Source organism: Gnatocerus cornutus, chromosome 8 (assembly GCF_029298725.1).
Source record: "Gnatocerus cornutus isolate USDA-ARS CGAHR chromosome 8, icGnaCorn1.1, whole genome shotgun sequence".
Taxonomy (NCBI): domain Eukaryota; kingdom Metazoa; phylum Arthropoda; class Insecta; order Coleoptera; family Tenebrionidae; genus Gnatocerus; species Gnatocerus cornutus.
Window position 1 is genome coordinate 9,637,928 of NC_142240.1, and position 19,424 is coordinate 9,657,351.

At 34.8% G+C, this 19,424-nt stretch overlaps 1 protein-coding gene across 2 annotated transcripts in view; it reads left to right on the plus strand.

Moving 5' to 3' along the window:
• The first annotated feature begins 692 nt into the window (after positions 1-692).
• Positions 693-19,424, plus strand: part of Scgdelta (sarcoglycan delta) — a 57,367-nt gene continuing 38,635 nt past the window's right edge. For both annotated transcript variants that reach the window (XM_088043703.1, XM_088043704.1), the window contains exon 1: positions 693-962. In XM_088043703.1, coding sequence (XP_087899829.1) covers positions 789-962 — 174 coding nt within the window. In that variant the 5' untranslated portion in view covers positions 693-788. The remainder of the gene's footprint in view (positions 963-19,424) is intronic.

Below are 19,424 nucleotides of genomic sequence, written 5' to 3' on the forward strand. Positions count from 1 at the left end.
TAAAAATGGGGCGTTTACTTAAGGAGTATTTTCTTAATAATTTATTACCAATTTTATTGGTCTTTGGTTTCGATAGATTTCAAGTGTTCATATTCGGACGATTAAATATGTGCATGAGATTTAATTATGTAAGCACTCTATCGCTTAATTAGGATGTTTGAATGTACAGTAATAGAATATTCGGGGAATGATCTGAAAGCATCCCTTTTAAGTGTTTTGAATATTTAATAGTGTTCACGAAAGTGGTTCTGCGACGTTCATCACCAATACATCAACCTTCTTCATTACATAATATATCCCGTATTTCTTCGACGCAATTAACTATTCCTTCAGAGACAAAGAATCGTTTCAAAGAAGGTTTCCATCACTCCAAGTCCTCAATGTAAGCCGATACGACTGATTCTCTAATCCTACGTGAGAGAGTGCAACGTCGGGATAAGATTGTACTTCACCACTCTCGGATTTATCCTCCCTTGTCGGCTAATTGCCACAATCGTCGCATCCCCAAAAATATCGACTGACCGCTAGAACTTCATAATAACACGGTAATAAATCAGGGTAATTACGAGTCAGCAATGAATAATTACCGCCGAGGCTTTTTTCGACAATAGTAAAACGTCTTTTTACTGGTTAATTTAGCGCCTGCGTTACCCCCAACACGAGCCAACGCTCACGTGAAACGCGATCAGTCCGACGCGGACGTCTGGAAAGCGTCGGCGGCGTCGTCTTCGAAGGCGCAATGTTATTGCGAAGCGATCTTTAGTACAGTTGTCGGGTTAAGAGCGACGATGCCGGTCGACGAAGAGTTGCATCTCAACGGCGTCGGGAGGACGCAGATTTACCAACAGCCTTCTACTGGGGAAAAGCACGTCTTGTTTTATCCAACGAGTCCAGCGCCTTCGGTTAACTCGGATGAACGCAGGAGCTGGTCGCAGGCTTCCTCTTCGCTAGCTAACACTCAAGTAAGTTTCAGGAAAATTTGTGTTGTGAAATGGTGGATGCGCCGGGATATTAGTGAAATATTTTACTCAATAAATTAAACAAAGCAAAGTTGACATTTGAAAAAGTTTTATTAAATAGCTCCGACTGTTATTGCCTCATGTAAAATATAAATCACTTATTCAAAACATTAGTTCTTTTTATGTTAACTTAATTAATTATTTAAGGTTGTTTGGAATAATTATAAATGCAATTTAAATTCGACGTTTTAATTTGTTTAAATCGAAATATTCAAATTATAGTGAGTTTAAAATAACACACAAATGCAACTGTTCTGTATTGTATTCAAAAACAATTAAATTAGTCACACATTTTGAATGTAAACGCTTTAAGCGTAATCATTTCAATTTTTCTGTGGGCATAAATAGATTTGTAAATACACAATAATTGTATTGTCGATGTACTTTTTCTATTTTTAACAACTCGTCAAAACCAGAAATTAGATATTTTTTAAATTTGAGGAAATAAAGTGAATGTTGCTTAGACAAGAAACACAAAGACTACGTAGTAAATTCTTCGTCTGTTTAAGTTTTGCATGCTTTTTAAGACAACAAACTCAACGAATTATTCTTGTTTTACGTAATTGGAACTAAAAGTCATATTTAATGGGTTGACATTTAATTTTATGTTTTTGAAATTCCAAAGTGCCAACAAAACTCTAACTAATTTGACAACGTTACAACAAAGTCACTATTCCTGGTAATTAAAAAAATGTGGGTCTTAATTAGAGCGTTTTCTGTTTTTACTATAATCAATTTTAATGAACCAACATTCTGCAAAATCAAAGGTTCTTTGAATAAAATCCAATAAATTGCTCTTTGTTTGATTTTGATTAATTTAAAAATAGTGTGTGATGAATGCCGAAGGTGTACCTATATATGATGTTAATTTAAAATTTATATAAAATGAACACAATAATGTCTACTTGAATTAAATTGTTAAATCCCTGTGGATGTTTTACGAATGCTTAATAGTGCAGATCCGAACCAATTGTGCGTTCGGCTTAATTTTTAAAATTAATTGTTTTATTATTTTTGTGCACAACAATGGGTTATTAAACAAAGCCGTTTTATTGGGCTCATGTGGATTTTAGCGGTAATATTGGTTCCCAAATTTCAGGTTCAGGTTATCCTTTATATTATAAATCACAGTTATTGAGTCTTATTCATATTGAGTCGTCACAATTTTATTGTGTAAGCGTTTTCATCGTTTTGTTCAGTTTCAAAAGAGAAAAATGTAATGCATTTTTTTGAAAACGAAAAATTGCGCTCTTCAAAATCATATTACGGATTCACCAAAGCACGTAAAAACGCCAACAAAATTTGATTTCTATGAATAAATTAAGTTGCACTGCAACAAAAATAGATTATTTCTCCGTAAACACAGCGTGCAAAACATGGCGACGCTGCAAACAAATTTTATTGTTAAATCAACAGAAGTATTTGGAATCACGAATTGGATTGGTACTGATGATGATATATTATCTTCCGGTCGGTATGAAAATTTCATAATTACTGCACCGTTAAACAAAACGCATTGATTATTGGATTTTTGTCAAATATTTTTCGATTCATTTAGTGGAAAAACAATTCATGTACAACATTTCAAACTGTTTCATTTCTACTTTATCCTGTTTAGGCAGCACCTTCTCATCTTGATTTTCGGCGGATAGTTGAATAAAACATCAAAAAATCGTCGGACGTCCTTTAAAATATTTACGATCTTGGCGTCGGGTTTCTATCGTGTCCTTAATTCCAGCGTTATTGTAATAACGATGAAAAATTCAGAACGTCTGACGTTTAATTCGTTGCATATTTCAAATCTAATAATTTTTTCGCGTCGTACGTTCTCGAAGCTTAATTTTCTTTTAATGTAGTCCAAGTTTTTCTCCCTGTAAAAAGCACCATTTAAAAAGCATTACCAATACGAACGCACCCACACACGTTCCCATTGCTCTTGGATTAATGTCGCAATTTATTCATGAACTGTGGGAAAATTTGTTTATGGCAAAAGAAATTCCAAAAACACGAATTATTAACGCGACACATCTCCTCGAATTACTCCAATTGTTCGTCTCTGACCTTTCTCTATCAGGAAACTGGAAACATCTGCGACGTTATTGTGGTTTATAAACGCAAATATAAAATTTTACCAGTCGAACAAATCAGACGCGGAACACCAATAGAAAGTATAAAATTACCAGAAATATCACCACCTGAGCCGGCTGCCGCGCAATTACAAACCGGAATTCTAAATTTTTCTTTGCAGCACCGCGTCTGTCATAAAGAAATATTAGATTTTAACGCGTAAAGAAGCAAACCTGCCTTGGAAACGCAACAACCCGTTTTATTAATCCGGCGTTCGTGTATACATAATAAAAATGGCAATAAACGAAAAGAACATTACGTTGTTGTGTAACTACCTGAATAAATGTCGCAACAATCTGCAAGGGGACGGACGGCGTCGGGTTTACGAGGACGCACTGAGAAACACAAAACTAGAACCAATCTTTCAAAAAACTGGAAGAAACCACTGGACCACATAAAAATGTATAAGCAATGAAGGAAATATTTTTCGCCAGAGCATATTAGAGCACCGTGAAACAATTTTTAACCAGAGCTAAACAAATTATTCATCTGTATCTAACAAGTTGTGGAGACTGTCTCCCAAATTAATCTTTGACCTAATGGGCATTGATTGGTTTCATTAGAGGGTGCAACAGATCACTTAATTATTTCAGTTTAGGGGTCAAATGGCACGCAATGCCTTATAATAATTTTATAAAGGGGTTCTTAAACCGAATAATTATTATTATCTTGGTTACCATTATCATTCTGACATCCATAAACGTGATAAACATGAAACAGACATAGTCCATTAAAAATTGAAATTGTGACATTTTAAGCATAATCAAATATTGATAAACTTGTCTGCGACATCTGCAATGCAATGTAAATTCACTATTTTGGTGATAAATATTAAGCCATATACAAGATAATTAGCTTAAATTAATAAGTCTGTGTTTGATGCTTACATCACTTACTGCACTACAGTGCTAGAAATATAAAAAAGTTGTTATAATTTGCTTATAGGACAAACGGATTTTAAAATGAGATTTTCAAAGCTTACATTATACAGGGTCTATCAGAACTGGCGGACCAAAATCATCCCATGGATAAATGATCTTCTGCAGAGAAAGAGAAAATTGTTTAAAAAAATCCATTCTTGTTGGCTTTTAAAATAAGAACGGTTTTAATTGACCAATCGTGTTGTAGATGTAAAATTACCTTAAAACATATATTTTTTACCATAGAAACCTATTTAATTGTTGCAAAAAATAATTGACTGTTATGTCATAACAAAGTATTTCTGACAATTAGACAGTCATTCCAAACGTTGATTTGTGGTTTCATTGTATTTAATAATTAATTATGTTTACCCCGGAAGAATATTTTGATATGGTCTTGTTGTATGGAGAGTGTAATCGCAGTGCAACAGCTACTATCCAGCAATACGCACTTCGTTTTCCAAATAGGGAACAGCCTAGCCGAAATGTTATTTTAAGATTAGTACAGAGAGGAAGAGAATCTGGTAATTTAAAGTATGCAGAAGGGAGGTTGGGGGTGCCCCAAGAACTGCGAGAACCGTGGACAACGAGGAAGCGGTTATTGAGATTTTTGAAGAGGAACCTGAAACGAGCATTAGTATTGTGGCCAGAAATCTTGAAATGTCCACCTCTTCTGTGCAACGTATTCTTAAAGACGAACGAATGCACACATTTCATTATACTAAAGTGCAATGTCTTACGCCGGAAGATTATCCTCTAAGAGTGGAGTTTTGTACTTGGCTTCTGCGGGAACATGAAGCAAATGAGAACTTCGTCAAAAGCATATTGTTTACAGACGAATCTTGCTTTCAAAAAGATGGATTTTTCAATCAAAGAAATTTTCATGTTTGGGGGCGAGATAATCCGCACGTCTTCAGGCAAAGTAATACCCAGCAAAGATTTTCTGTCAATCTTTGGGCTGGAATTTTTGGGAACGCCATAGTAAATTGTTTTGAGAACAAGTTATACGCAATTATAAAACATCACATTCTTTCAGGTTGGCCCGTACGAATTTCCCGCCAGACTCAACGGCCAAATTTATACAAATTTTTTAGTTGATGATTTGGACATGCTGCTAGACAATATTCCTCTACAAAGATTAAGAAATGACATTAACAATATTTGGTTCCAACATGATGGATGCCCAGCACATTTTGCAAATGTAACTAGGAACCATTTAGATGTTAGATTTCCTAATGCATGGATAGGCCGCGGAGGCCCAAGACGTTGGCCCCCCAGGTCGCCAGACCTTACGCCCTTAGATTTTTTCCTTTGGGGACACGTCAAGAATTTGGTGTACCGAAATATGCCTGAAAATATTAACGTGTTAAGAAACCGCATTCAAGAAGCATTTGCTTCAATAACAGCTGAAATGGTCAGTAATGCTAGGGCAAGTCTACTGAGAAGAGCTGCTCTGTGCATTCAAGTGGAAGGAAGAAATTTTGAACATTTACTTTAAAAACTATTTACCTATTTTTTCAAATTTATACCGCTAATTCATTCATTTTTGTTATTTCTGTATTCATTTACTAATCTGTTTTTCGGATTCTGTTAATTTTAAAGTTTGAGTTTATTATTTCATTTTGTTGGTCTTAAAATAAACTTGTCAATTTTTATGAGAAGACGTCACCTAAAAAATTACGTCAGTGTAACAACAATGCAAAAATATTTAAGATGCATCCATAGTTACAAATAAAGCAGGAAAAGCTAATTTTCAGGTAACTTAACATCAGCAACACGATTGGTTAGTTTAAATTGTTCATTTTCTGATCACTATTAAAGATGGATTTTTTTAAACATTTTTCCAATTATTCCCAGAAGATTGTGAATACATCGTTTCATTTTGGTCCGCTAGTTCTGATAGACCCTGTATAAATCTGGTTTAATTAATTTGTAAACAGCTGAAGAGTTAATAATACTGCTGAAACGAAGTAACTAAAACGCCGAAAAATTCAAAATTATTTTTTTCAGCGAATGTTTTAAAAAGTGTGCACGCCTTTTACATTTCATCCTTGTTGTTGTAGCAACTAGTCGAGAAAGAAAATGTTCACCTAGCAACTCATTTCAATGATTTTGGTGATGAAAATTTGACGATACATTTTCTTCTAATTTATACAAAAATATTCGTCGCGTCAAGTTAATTAAGAGTGTCTTCATTATATCGAAATTTATTGTGTTATGAATTGATCGATAAATCACAACACCCTCACTGAAAATTGTCGCGACTCAAGAACTATTTTCATAAGTTATCTAATTGGTACGTAAAATTTCCACCTACAGCCCCATTTCGTAAATTTCAAATAAAATGTTTTGATATGAATATCGATTGGACGGCTCTTTAGCTGAAAAAAATTCATTGCATTCCGCCTCTTATTCCATTAATTTTCATTAGCGCGTCTGGAAGTGGCCGTGTACAACTTTTCCTATAAGTTAAGAGCGCCAATTCACGCCACTGGCGCACTCAGAAACAGGTACATCCGGAATACGTTTCCGGAGTAAGGTGCGAGTACGGAACCCTGGCAGGTATGTGTTCCCTCTGATATATGAGCCCAAACCAGAGCGCCACACGGGATTTGGACTGGTCATAAATTAATTGGAAGTCTGGAGCAACTCCAAAAAAAAAGTCACGTCGAAGTGAAGCCATTTTTATCATCAAATTAATTAAATTTAATCAGCTAATGATCCGCGAAATGAAACGCTTCTTATGTCGACTGGCTTACCGAACGCAGGCATAATTAGCATCGTGTTTTTGCGGTAAACCTTGAGATTACGACGATTTAATTCACACAACTGCACAACAAAAGTGGCGGTGTTTATTTAATAAGCGGCCTAAATGTTTCGTTTTAATTAAGGAAGAACGAAGGGAAGATCATATCTTTAATTCTTCATGAATTCATTGCATGACAAGCAGACATTCTGCACAATTCCTCCGGGATCCGGCAGTGCATTTGCTGGCGGTTGGATGCGAATTGTTGTGCACTGTTTATGTGCAAGATTTATGGGTGCGATAAGTTAACTAAAAGGTGAATGCGGAGGAAGATGAAGTGACTCTCATACTAGTCACAGATCAAACCACCATTACCGGAGGTAATTAGTGTGAGTTAAGGTTTTACTCAAAAAATAATTTATCACTCACAACACCACTGTTCAAGAATAATAATGCTCCTTGCAAAAGCATAACACGCAACGTAACTTTCAGCTCAATATTTCGTGGTGAAGCTAGTAGCGTAAACCTGCGAATTGTTTTTTGTCGTATTAACTTTTGTTTCTAGGAAATAAGCCATTAAACATGTCCTGGTATTTTTTTTTATTTATTCAACTTGTTTTCCGGTGCAAGTATGATAATTTTTTGTTGTGGTGGCCACACATGTAATATTAGTATCGACGTTTTCGACTTCAAAAACTAGGAATTTCGTATAAATACATAACGAACTTTTATTCAAACAAACCGCTCGGAAATAGAAATAACTGTTCAATTGAGATGATTATTGTATGTGAAAGTCTTCAGATCTAATTCTAGTAATCGATCGCTTCGTTCTATCAAATTTTCCGGTAGTTGAGCGAGTCGTCTTCAATTCTTGATGCACATGTCGGGTGCTCAATTTCGAAAGAAAACGATTAAAAGGTGCCTTTTGCGAACAAAATCAGAAACTTTGATGTGTTTCTCATCAGAAGTTGAGTCATTTAATCTGTAATGATGTGATATAGAACACCTAGTCTGGGTCAGGGAAAACATGTTTGTAACATAATACTTTTTCTACCTGTGAATTGATTCAGCAGTTAATTGGCGTCAGAAGACACTGGTTTAAAAATTGCGTGCAAATCTTGATTGAGATTCAAGTATTAACTGTTTTCCATGTATGTTTTAATTAATAGAATGCATTTTGCGCTGGTTAATAGGATTTGACTCTGCGAAAGTAATAAACAGCATAATTTGTTGAATTAAATTGGACTAAAGTGTTAAATGTTTAGATTAAAGCTTAAAACAATTTTAGTAAAGTTTGGTTTATAAATATTTTTCTGCTTTATGTTGATAAATTTCCGTCAAAAATCGCAATTGGCAACAACCAGGGATTTCCCAGTCGTAAACTTGCGGCAATGGCAGTCCATCTCGTCGTCCTTCGTAAAAAATTCAGCGCCACGTGACCCCTAGTCCTCCAAGTTGAGGGGTGTTAAACAGTTGTAATTCGTCGTCAGTGTAAATAATCCTCACCGTTGACACCTTCCATAAATAAGTTAGACAATGTTTCATCTTGTGATTACGTGGCCGCCCTCGTGCGCGCATAATTATCGTAAACTTAATAAAGTAGATTTTTGTAAAAACGTTGTTATTTATATTTATGTTTAGTTGTTGTGACGAGCCCTCGTACCTCGGCGTCATGTGATTTATGAAGAGCTTGTAAGGAGAGTTTTCTGCTATAAATCGCCGTTCTCCGGCAAAGGGCGAGACGTTAATGAGACATTATTTTTGAAACATCCCACACATTAATCATGTGGCAGTCGTCATGGCGAGATTTCTACAGAATACGTGATGGTCGTTGAAATGGCAACACAAACGTTGGAATTTTCCGGTGGGTGTAAGTTGCGGCGATTCGTCTCCTTTTGACGGATAAATTTACTCCGGCGACACATGAATTTCCCTTCTATTTATACGAAAGTTTTCTGATACTCCTCTCTTTCATATTCACTTTAGCGCGACTTTTCCTCTTGATCCCGCCATTTATATACTTTCCATTTTTTGCAGTTTGCTACTCAAAGCTTTCAATTTATTAAAAAAGTTTTCCACCACCGACGACCATTAGAAATTCCATCATTAAGCGCACACCGCAGCCGTGGATTAATGTAATAATTTTAAAACTCAATACCACTATACTCCCGTTAAAAATACATAATGTGCAACTTCAAAAGCTGTGCAACCACAATTTCCGACCGGCCACTAAATAATCTCTACAGGATTTTTTCTACACCGGAATATCTAATACTCTTATTACTATAACTTATTATTACTATAGCGATTCGCCTCTACCTACCCACATTTAAAGTTTCTCATTAAAATATTTACCTAAGCAAAGCTACACTCTAATTAGCAAGTATTGCCTTTTAACTGTTTGAATTCTTTGAATCTTATCGAACTGAAAATGTTTTGAAAACGACCATATCAAAACTGAGAGGTACATATTTTTACTTTCTAACGCCCCTTCAACACTACATGTATTCATGAACCGATTTCCACTGATTGTGGCGAACAATGCTGCACCAAGCACGTATGTAGTTGCTAATTGACTTTCATAATTAGTAGCAAATGTTGGTTTAATTCTGTAGTCGGAAAATCCTCACGTGGATTTTCCAAAATATGATCTCCTTTTTGGGTCTAATGAAAAGCTTCGTTTTGCTTTAAAAACAAAACTTTTCAAGCGCTTCAAATTTTCCGACTGGCACATAGACTAATCCGCCTTTAACACGCTTTTTCAATTACCAATCGATCGAGTTCTTTTAATAGTTACCTTTCAAGAACACAGACTGGTAATTATCGTACAAAAGATTATTTTGTCCTCTTTGTATAAGTCGATGTGATCAAAGCAGCAGCTCATGTGTAACATTTAAAAGAAGCAGGTCAAAGAGTAGTTTCCAAAAAGAATCAACAAAAATAGTTTTCTTATAGTCACTCAAACGCGCATATAGCCTGATAGGTATCACGTGACAAATCATAATATCGCGTGATACCAACTTTATGAAAGTTCTATATCCAAAGTGGAGATTTCGCGATTTTCTAATCTAAATTGCATGTATATCGCCTTCTAGCTTAAAATTAATTTAATGCTCTGAAAGCGAACTGGAATTACGGAAAATTGCATTTGCGGGTAAAAATTGAGCTGTTTGACAGTTATTAAACTCTTCAACATAAAAGGTAATAAAAACACTTAAAATTTCGTCGAGGGGTTTGTATCAAACCGCTTTGTTCTGATAATTATATCTCCATTGGAGTACATTGTTACTTGTTATAATCTAATTTTAATAAAGACGATGGAGTACATTCATATATGCGATTATGTTGGAGAATACAAAACATAACGCTCCATTCCCCAAATGCATTTTGGCAGCGCTATTCATAAATTTATGCAAGACAAAATCACAACAGTCTCGAATTTAATTAATTAGGACTTTATGGAACTCTGGTCTCTGCCACATTTTATGTTCTAACCCACTGAAGAGATGAAACTTGCATCTTGCAGAAAATTCATTGAAATCTACATTCATTTAATTTCTTCACAAAAGCTACTAAAATTTTTATTAGTTTGTAGAAGCTAGTAAAAGTGGAACTTTTGTTTAATTATAATAAAAAATTTGATAAACAATACTTTACTTTACGATTCTGCTCAAACTCAAGTTTAGTTTATTAAACATACATGCGCTGCTTCTTCACTAAAGCGATTTTCTAGGGGAAAATTTCCGTAATCGCAGACACTGCATTTGGAATTCGTTCAATAGTTTACAGCCGAAACGGCGTAAATGTTAAGCATCAGGAACATTTTCGATTTAATCCAACCTTTTTCATATTTTTGAAATTTAATCTATCTGAAAAATAAATGCTCTTTTGTGCATAAAACTAACCTAACTGCGGGGAAATTTGATACGTAGTTAGAAAACTTTAAACATTTCGATTTGCTTATTAATTTTTTGTTGTAGAGTTTCCATTTCCGGTACTAAATCTTGTGTTGTGGATTTGAGTTTCACTACGTGGCACTCGCGTATCGATTTATAAAATTAAATATCTACATATCATATTTTAGTAGAAACTTCCTTTTTAATAAATACTTAAGTTCTGAGTAAAAATACATAAAATAATAATTAATTACAAATCAATGGAACATTGCGTGTAGAAATCGTACAACTGAAACGGAAAAAATAAAAAAGTAACAAAACAAACACATATTATTCTAGTTTTCCCCAGATCTTTTCACCTGTTCCACGTCTTCTTAGGTTGTCCTCTTATTCTGCTCCGTTGTACTCTTGTATTCCAAGCGCATTTCTAGTCTTTGTTCGTTCATTTTATCAATGTCTGAATAATTTGCGCTGTTGATTTTCTATAGTATGACTGATTCCACTCTAAGTTCATCCCTTCAGGTTTTTTGGGATAAAACAACTTTGAAGGAGTTTAGTAATAATTAACTTTACTGCTAAAAGACAAAATTTTTAGCTAAATCCGACTCTTTGAGCGTTCGTATCTTGTCCCAACCCTCCAATTTTTTATAAGCAGCTACAAACGCTCAGCAGTAAAATTTGTGGGTATTTTTATATCCTTCAACATAAAATCATCCTGAGTAGTTGTTTTTTTACAAGTTCGTCCTTTTCAGAGTCACATTTCAAATAAAAAAATTTATTTGTTAATCTAAGCTCGCATAACTCATTTCGAAATGACCATTTTGAAATGCCGACAGCAATTAAGCATAATATACAGAAACGAAACGGGCTTCTATCGTGTCAAAGATTACATCTAAAAGTTGGAAATATAGAGACATAATAAATAAATGCCGCCGTTAAGTTCACATAATCCTTACACCTCGCGTAATTTCAGGAGCTCGTAACGCGCTGTGTATAAATCAAGTGCTTCTCTTCATGCTGTTAATTTCATATCTTTTATAAAGCCAGTTAACGTGTGAATAAGTTAAGTGTTGGCTCGTTACGTTTGCTTGTCGCCCTTATATTTCACCGCGTCGCGTTAATTATTTCATTAGCATAAAGTGGAGACAACAAATCTTGTCTTTCAGCAAAGTACAAGGTTTACTGAGAGGATTTTTACACGGTTTTTAATAAATAAGTAGAGTAATCAAACCGGCGCATCCACCATTTTTGATGGGTAAAAAAAATCCGAAAAAACTTGCCATAAATTGCTTAATTTGATCTCGGGCTCGGTGAGAAGTTCAGCTCCAAGAAGTTAAACGGTATTTTTGGTGTTTAGATGTTGGTTTAGTGGGGACGTACGCCGAGCTTTTATCACGTTATCAGTACCGAATTCCCGGTGTAAATACGTTGGGATGAAACGGAGGCGGTAAATTACCACAGCGAGAGGTCACGAGGGCCAGATTAAATTTGCAAATTACAATATAATCAAATTAACTTTTAACATAATTCACACGGTGGCGGTGGTGGCGGCGACGGAGGCGCACTTGTAATTTTATTTATATTTAACGTGTGAGCTCGGCGTGCAGATTGTGTATAATTTCCCGGTAGATCGCTTAACATAAAATTACGGTTTCGGTTGAGCGGCGATAAGGTGCGATGAGCGATGTTGTGCCCAACTTGGCTTGCAATTCGAAGAGAAATTTACGCGTGCGAGATTTGTTAACGCCCACGGGGGCAAGAGCGTATTTAAATTTATAACGTTTTAAGTTTTCAACATGTTTTTCCAAAGATATAACATTCGCCGAGCACAAATAAGATCCCACCTCTCTTGGGTTATGGCGAATGCAAAATGTTTTGTCGACGACGATATATTTTCCCAACTTTTCCAACTCGTAAATCATCGTGGGAAGTCAAAGGTGAGAACCAAGATTTAATTTTAAACTCTATTATGCCACGATCTGCCATCTTTTCTTCGAATATTATCACAAACACAAGGCTTGACGTTATAATATGATGTTGCGCCCATGGAACACGAGTAAATTACGTTGCTCGAATCTACACAGCGTGACATAATGAAGTTTTACTTGAAAAATAATGAATCGGACAAAATTGGAACTATCATCAGAAAGACTATTAAAAAAATATGTTGCCAGCTCCAGGACCTTTTATTAATCTTCCTGAAATTACGTCTGCGGCGGCTTTTAACATGATTCATTGTCTTTTTTTTCTGACGGACGACTTTTTAAACAAACGGAGAAAAGAGAATATAAAGACCGACGTCGAAGTTCACGACGGAAGTTGCAAAATCTTCCTATTTATTCTTTGATCTGGAACGAAATTCTTTGATATTTGATTTAGGTGTCGCGCAATAAATGTTTTACTCATTTTCTACATTTAAGAAGTGCGTTTGAAGTCTAAACACTCTCCCGAACCTAAACCACCTGCTTTGTTATTCTTCAACTTCACCGCCATGAAACTTTTACGAAATACTCTTTCAAGAAATGTCGACGACTTTTCAGTTCAACTTGCTAAGTATGATTATAAGTTTTCCAGGTCTCTTTTATCGGGGTATTTTTCAATAGTGAATTTTCAACTCCTTGGTTAGTTCTCCGGACTAATCATCACAGATTTTGTTTTTAATCGTTAGTCTATGAAAAATGTACTTGAAATATTCACGCAGAGATTTATGACAGAACAGCTGTAAAAGTTCGTGTTGTATCTTAAACTTTATCACGAAGACAAAAACTCGCATTCTCTACAGTGCATTACAACTTACTGCATCGCCATTTGTCACGAAAGCTATGCTTTTGAAAACTTAGCATCTTTAAAGCGTCAAGTTTTTTCTTTCGGAATTTCTATCATTTTTTGCAACAGTGTAATATTTAGAGCACAATTCAAAAGTCCAAACTTAGAAACGCATAAAATCCTTTATTACAGGCATCCTGTCACAAACGCATAAAATGTGTCGTTAATATAAAGGGATACTTGCAATACCAACATCGTATTAAAATTCAGATTTTTTGCATCGCGTTGTAAAAGTTGCATTAAATAAATGATTTGCTCGTAGCTAAACTCATCATTTTATCTTTAATAAAAGAAGCTTTGTCAGTTCCTGAGAACAAAACGTGAGACTTTTAGGTTGATTACTTTAAGATGAATTCAAAGGTCAACAATTTCAGGATAACAAATGCTTTTTGACCAAAACAATTACAACTATCAGAGGCGTAATTGATATCAAACCACACGTCCCGGATTTACAGCAGTGAAGTCCGGAATCTGTAACTGGATCCTCCCCGTCTATAATCCAAGAATTAATGTCTTTCCTGATCGCTTCGGTAGCACCGTTGCCCCATTAGATTATCCCCCCCAATACGTTTTCCGTGAGTAGACTTACATTTTCCAGAGCTATCACTATAAATAAATGAACGGGTTTTATTTATCAGATCGTCCCGTCACTTTTTTAATTAGTTCTCATTCGCACAAAAAAATGCGATTCATTCCCAAAGTCACCGGAGCAATCTGGATAACAAACTGATGTAATATTAAGACCGGCAATTGCTCGTGTTCCAAGTTTTACAATTACTCCGACATTAATGAGGAAAGTCGCAATTTAATATTCCGACTCTCAGCGACCAGGACAGTTTTTCTTCCACTATAATGTAATAACGATGGTCGAGGTAGAAGTAATTTAGACGTGCTAGTGTCGGGACAAATTAACAAAACACTAGTAGAAAGTTACACTTGGAGTAAGACACGAAATAGTTGTGAGCTAGTAGAGAGGAACTCATTTGAGCAACCACGGCTTATTTCGTTCTAATCTAGCGAGAGTGGAATGTGCACAGCTAAATGAACTTTAATGTAATCCGGTTAAGTTGCACTACAACAGGTGCTGTTCGCTGTCGTAAATGTGCCGAGGAGGAGAGAAACATTGACCAAGCAGAAACTTTTCGCGTGCCAAATAAATAGACATACGCCGCAACTGACCCACCATAATTTCATTTTCCTTCCGAATTTCTATATCTCGTGCCTGGAATTAATTAAATTTTCTTTTACATTTTATTAGGACACGACATCATTAAAACCAAAAGCTTTGTAAATCAGACAATGACTTTATTAATTCGTTCAGACTTGTTAAAATCAATGTTGAGACTGCTAAAAATTAATTTTAATTAAAGCACTTTTCAAAGCTCGCACGTCTTTGTCATTTTAATATCATTGAAAGAATGACGTTTAACTCTATTTTATGTTTATGACTCGAAAAAAATCAACTGATTGGTTTCCATCACCTTCAAGCCAGACTTGCTTTGAACTTTCAAAAGACTCTCAGTGAAAAGCAGAATTAAATCTTTAATTTTTATGCAGACACTAATTAATTAGAGGAAGCTGGAACTTTGATTTTTTAAGACCATTAGTAAGTGTACGAGGCTTCTCGTTATTTTGACCTGTTGGTAGCACTGTTATCTATTGATTTTGACATCTCAGAACTGTCAACAGTGACGTAATTCCGTATCAATTAATGTTTAACCTCAAACTGTCAGGCGAAACGCTCTGAGATAACAGACAAAGCTACCAATACAATTCAAATTCCAAAGCTTGCATCGACGCCGTTTTTATTCATCGGAGTTAAAAGCCCGATCTAAATAAACCTTTCTTTGTCGTGTCGTTTATAAATATTTATCATTTCAGTACTTTTAAAGCAAGATGCTATAAATTTTAACTATGATAAAAATGCAGTTAACAGTTCTCCGGAGAGCAATAAAACAATTCACCTTCTGCGGAGTTGGCCGCTAATTCACATTTAGCTAAGGAGTTGATCATTTTAAAGGAGATTTAATGTGTTCCGTCGAGATTAAAATTAACGAAAAATTGCAATTTTTTTTTATTGATTTCTGCTGTTTTCTTTGATAAAGGGGGTTATGTTCTTTGTGCAAAGTTACTCAGCTGAGACTATGATCCGATCAATATTTAAAAATAACATGTCGAAGCTTTGCACAGATGCGCTTAACAAACAGCGTGAGGTTACCATAGTCAACGTTATTTTTTCCTTTTGCAATTTTGTTACCTTTAACGAGGACAGCGCAAACTTCACTTGTACCATAATTCAGAATGGATTATCCCAATTTTTTGGCGCCCGCGCCCCCCAATTAACTGTGAGAAAGTGCTGAAGAACAAATTGCGAAATTAGTGTCTTAAATGGAGCGTCAAAAATTGGAATCTCGTGATCTATGTGCGACGAGGAGCTTCGATTCGAGTTAAAGAAAGCCCTTAATCCCTCTCTGTCATAGCCGTCATATTTCAACGTGTCAAATGTGCGTATGACCTGTGAGAGATGCGCCCGGATTCCATTTGTTCCGGTTGTCGGCATCGTGATGAAGTGTGTACCGTGTCGGTACGTCCGTGTTCCTACACACCACATATTTAGTATTGCAAGCGGATATGGCTGATGGAAACGTTCCCTGTAATCTGTTAGGAGTGACTGGCGGGAATAAAGTTAAGCGAGATAATTCACTTTCAGTTTCTGTCTGCAATAAAAGCTTAGTATCAAAATTAAAAAACTTGGAGATGTAACAACTGGTCATAAATTCGTGAAACTAATCTCTTCTAATTCAACAGGGATGAGTTAGTTTAAAAACACTAAAATAAACAAGAAGGATATTAAATATGCAAACATTATTATAACCGCATAGGTTAGTAATACCTCGGTATACATTACGGAGCTTGAGCAGATTTACTGCCTGTTCTAGATAACGGAAGATAATGCAATTTTAATATGTCATTTGGAATTATAGCAGCATAACTATCGATCTCTTTTCGTATCAACAAAACACACAAGAGTGCACAAAATTCCCATATTTTTTATTTTCTCACTCAAAATTTCGAGCACTTCGTTCAAGCGTAGATAAATCTAGCGGATTATCTATGTCGCTGCAAAGTTGACTTATAACGTCATTTAAAGCATCCGCTGGGAAATAAATTGTGTTTTTTGAATAGAATTAATTTGTCGGCTTGACCTGTGTTGCATTTCTACTTTGTGTTTCACGATTTGAACAAAGCGAACGTGCTGCGTCAATATTTCTCTTGCAACTCTATAATACGATCTTTTTTTCTTGTGAATCAATGCGGTTTTGATCCAGAAATATTTTATGTTTATTGTAGCGCTGCAGAAATCTTTTGTTGATGCAAACAAAAACATAACAAAACGTCTAGTTGTCGTGTTCCATTTTTATAATGGTGCATTGTAATGATCATATATCGAATATTCCAACTAGAGAAATGCGAAATTATTTTCTCATGCAATTCGAAATTCACCGAAAAAACCGAACTATAATTACAACAGTTTGATTCGGTAAAACATTTGCATTATTCTATTATTTCACGGCTACATGAGGTGGATGAAATCGTACCCATGTAAATGATCAAATAATGGGAAAAACTGCGTCAACGCAATTTCACTAAATTATGTTAAATTTAATTAGTGACAATAAAAAGCGGAAAGTTTTGAATGCAGTAAATATTTGACGCTCGCAAAAATTCGCATGCTGAACTGTAATTTTTTAAATATATGTAAATAACTGTTGACCTGTTATCAATTTCAATTTGAGGTATAAAAAATAACCATAATTTTGCCGATGAAAGAAGACTAATTTGGAACACAAAAATGATTCAACAATGTTTCAACCTTTCAGCAGTTTTGCATTTTATGATTGACTTCATGGAAATTTGTAAATAGGTTTTCGTCATAAACTTGTTAATTTTATTTGAGAAACTACTTGCATAGACGTTATATAGAATAGATTTGTTACTACTTGCTGACAAGTATAAATGAAACTAAAACAGAGTTGACAACGAGTTTTGAAAATTCATAAGTAAAGTAACCCAAAAGGTATAAGGCTATATAGCAGCAGTAAAATTATCCCATTGTGTAAAAGTTAACTTGTCTACAATAGAAAACATCCCAGAGTTGTAAACCATCTGGTTGTACCGCAGCGCTTACTTTGGTCACTTCGACCAGTCCCGGCTTAATAATATTTAAAAATTACAGAAACATGTGCATGAATTACATCAAACTTGGACAAAGAGATTATTATTAATCGCAGATTACCCACATTTCTATTGTTTTTCTTAAAGAATGTAATAAATGGTAAATTTAGCACCGCAGATAAATCCTAATTTTATGATTACTAAAATATTTTAAGCCGGTTCTGGTAAGTTCAGGCAAACCATGATTTATTGTTGGGACACGCGCTTGCCGATAAGGGTACAAAAGAAATGATAATTGACGGTCAAAATTTTTATTAGTGCAATATAGCCTTATAGCTTTTGGGTTACTTTACCTATTCGAGAAAATGGAAATCTTAAAATGCACAAGAGGTCACATGTAAAACGCATGAAACGGAATGAGGCAATTGATTTTCTATCAGACTTGTCTAGGTTTTTGGTTTTTTAGATATGAATTATCAAAAATACTGATAGCACAACAATGTTCGAAATATTTGTTCTGTCAGATTCGGTTACACCAAACTGAATACTTACTTACTTATTTGTTCTAAGTATTTCAAGAGTTTGTTTCAAAATCTTTAAATTCTTTTCTAAATTGTATTCTGTTCTACAACTAAGCTAAACTTCGAAATACAGGGTGTTTTTGAAATACGGTATCAAAAATTAAACAATGTCATTGGCAACCTCAAGGAATCAAATTAATTATTTTTAATTTTTTTCTAACAATAAAAAACACCTTTTCCACTTACATGGAATACCACTGAAAACAAACAAACTTTCATTGTTGCTAAGCAATCAAGATTATAATCTTTAGTCCAGTGGCGAACTGGAAACTTTGATCAAATATTCGATTAATTTTATCTCGATAACAAAAAGACTTTTACGTATTAAGTATTTTTTGTCTATTATTTCTACTTGTCCTTGCCAACTACCATCTTTTGAAAAGTTAAATTTTTGAATTCTGGACATGTTAAACATGACTCTTGGCAATAAAATCAGAATTTTCTATTCGCTTCTAATTTAGTTCTTTGTGGACCTGCGTTAAAAATTAGCAATTATTTTGAATTCTACGTGAAACTTTGCGTAAAATGAGCACCAATAATATAAAGTTTCCCCCGCAAAATAGCAAGCATATCGACCGAAATAGATTTTCATATACAGACTGTTTGGAAACTGGCCCACTACCTTGAAAGAGGGTAACTGAGTAAAACTGAGGGTAACTGAGTAAAACTGAGTAAAAAAATGTTAAAAAAAAATCACACTCTCTGTTTTCACAGTAGAACTAAAATAAAATTAGGAAAATGGCAACATTATTAAACTGTTCCCCCAAAAAATTAAATTTCCAGTATTCAAACTCATAGTAGCGTTGCTATTGTATTGTTGGCATTAGTCAGGTCGGCTCATAAACGAGTAATTTAACTATGGTTTCATGTGAACGATGCCACACTGATTGACATTGTTGATTCAAAAATCTTGTTAACAGTTTTTAGCCATTTTCCACAAGATTTTTCCGATTTATTTTGCACCATGTCTTTGCGCAAAATGTTTTTTTGGTAACAAATTCATTTAAACGTGAAATTATTGTTCAGAATTCGTTAATTTTTGCAAACTTTGGTTAACTTTTACTCTTCAATCCATCATTTTTTAACATTTTGCCAGTGATCTATGACATTGTTCGATGATACAGTATTACGGT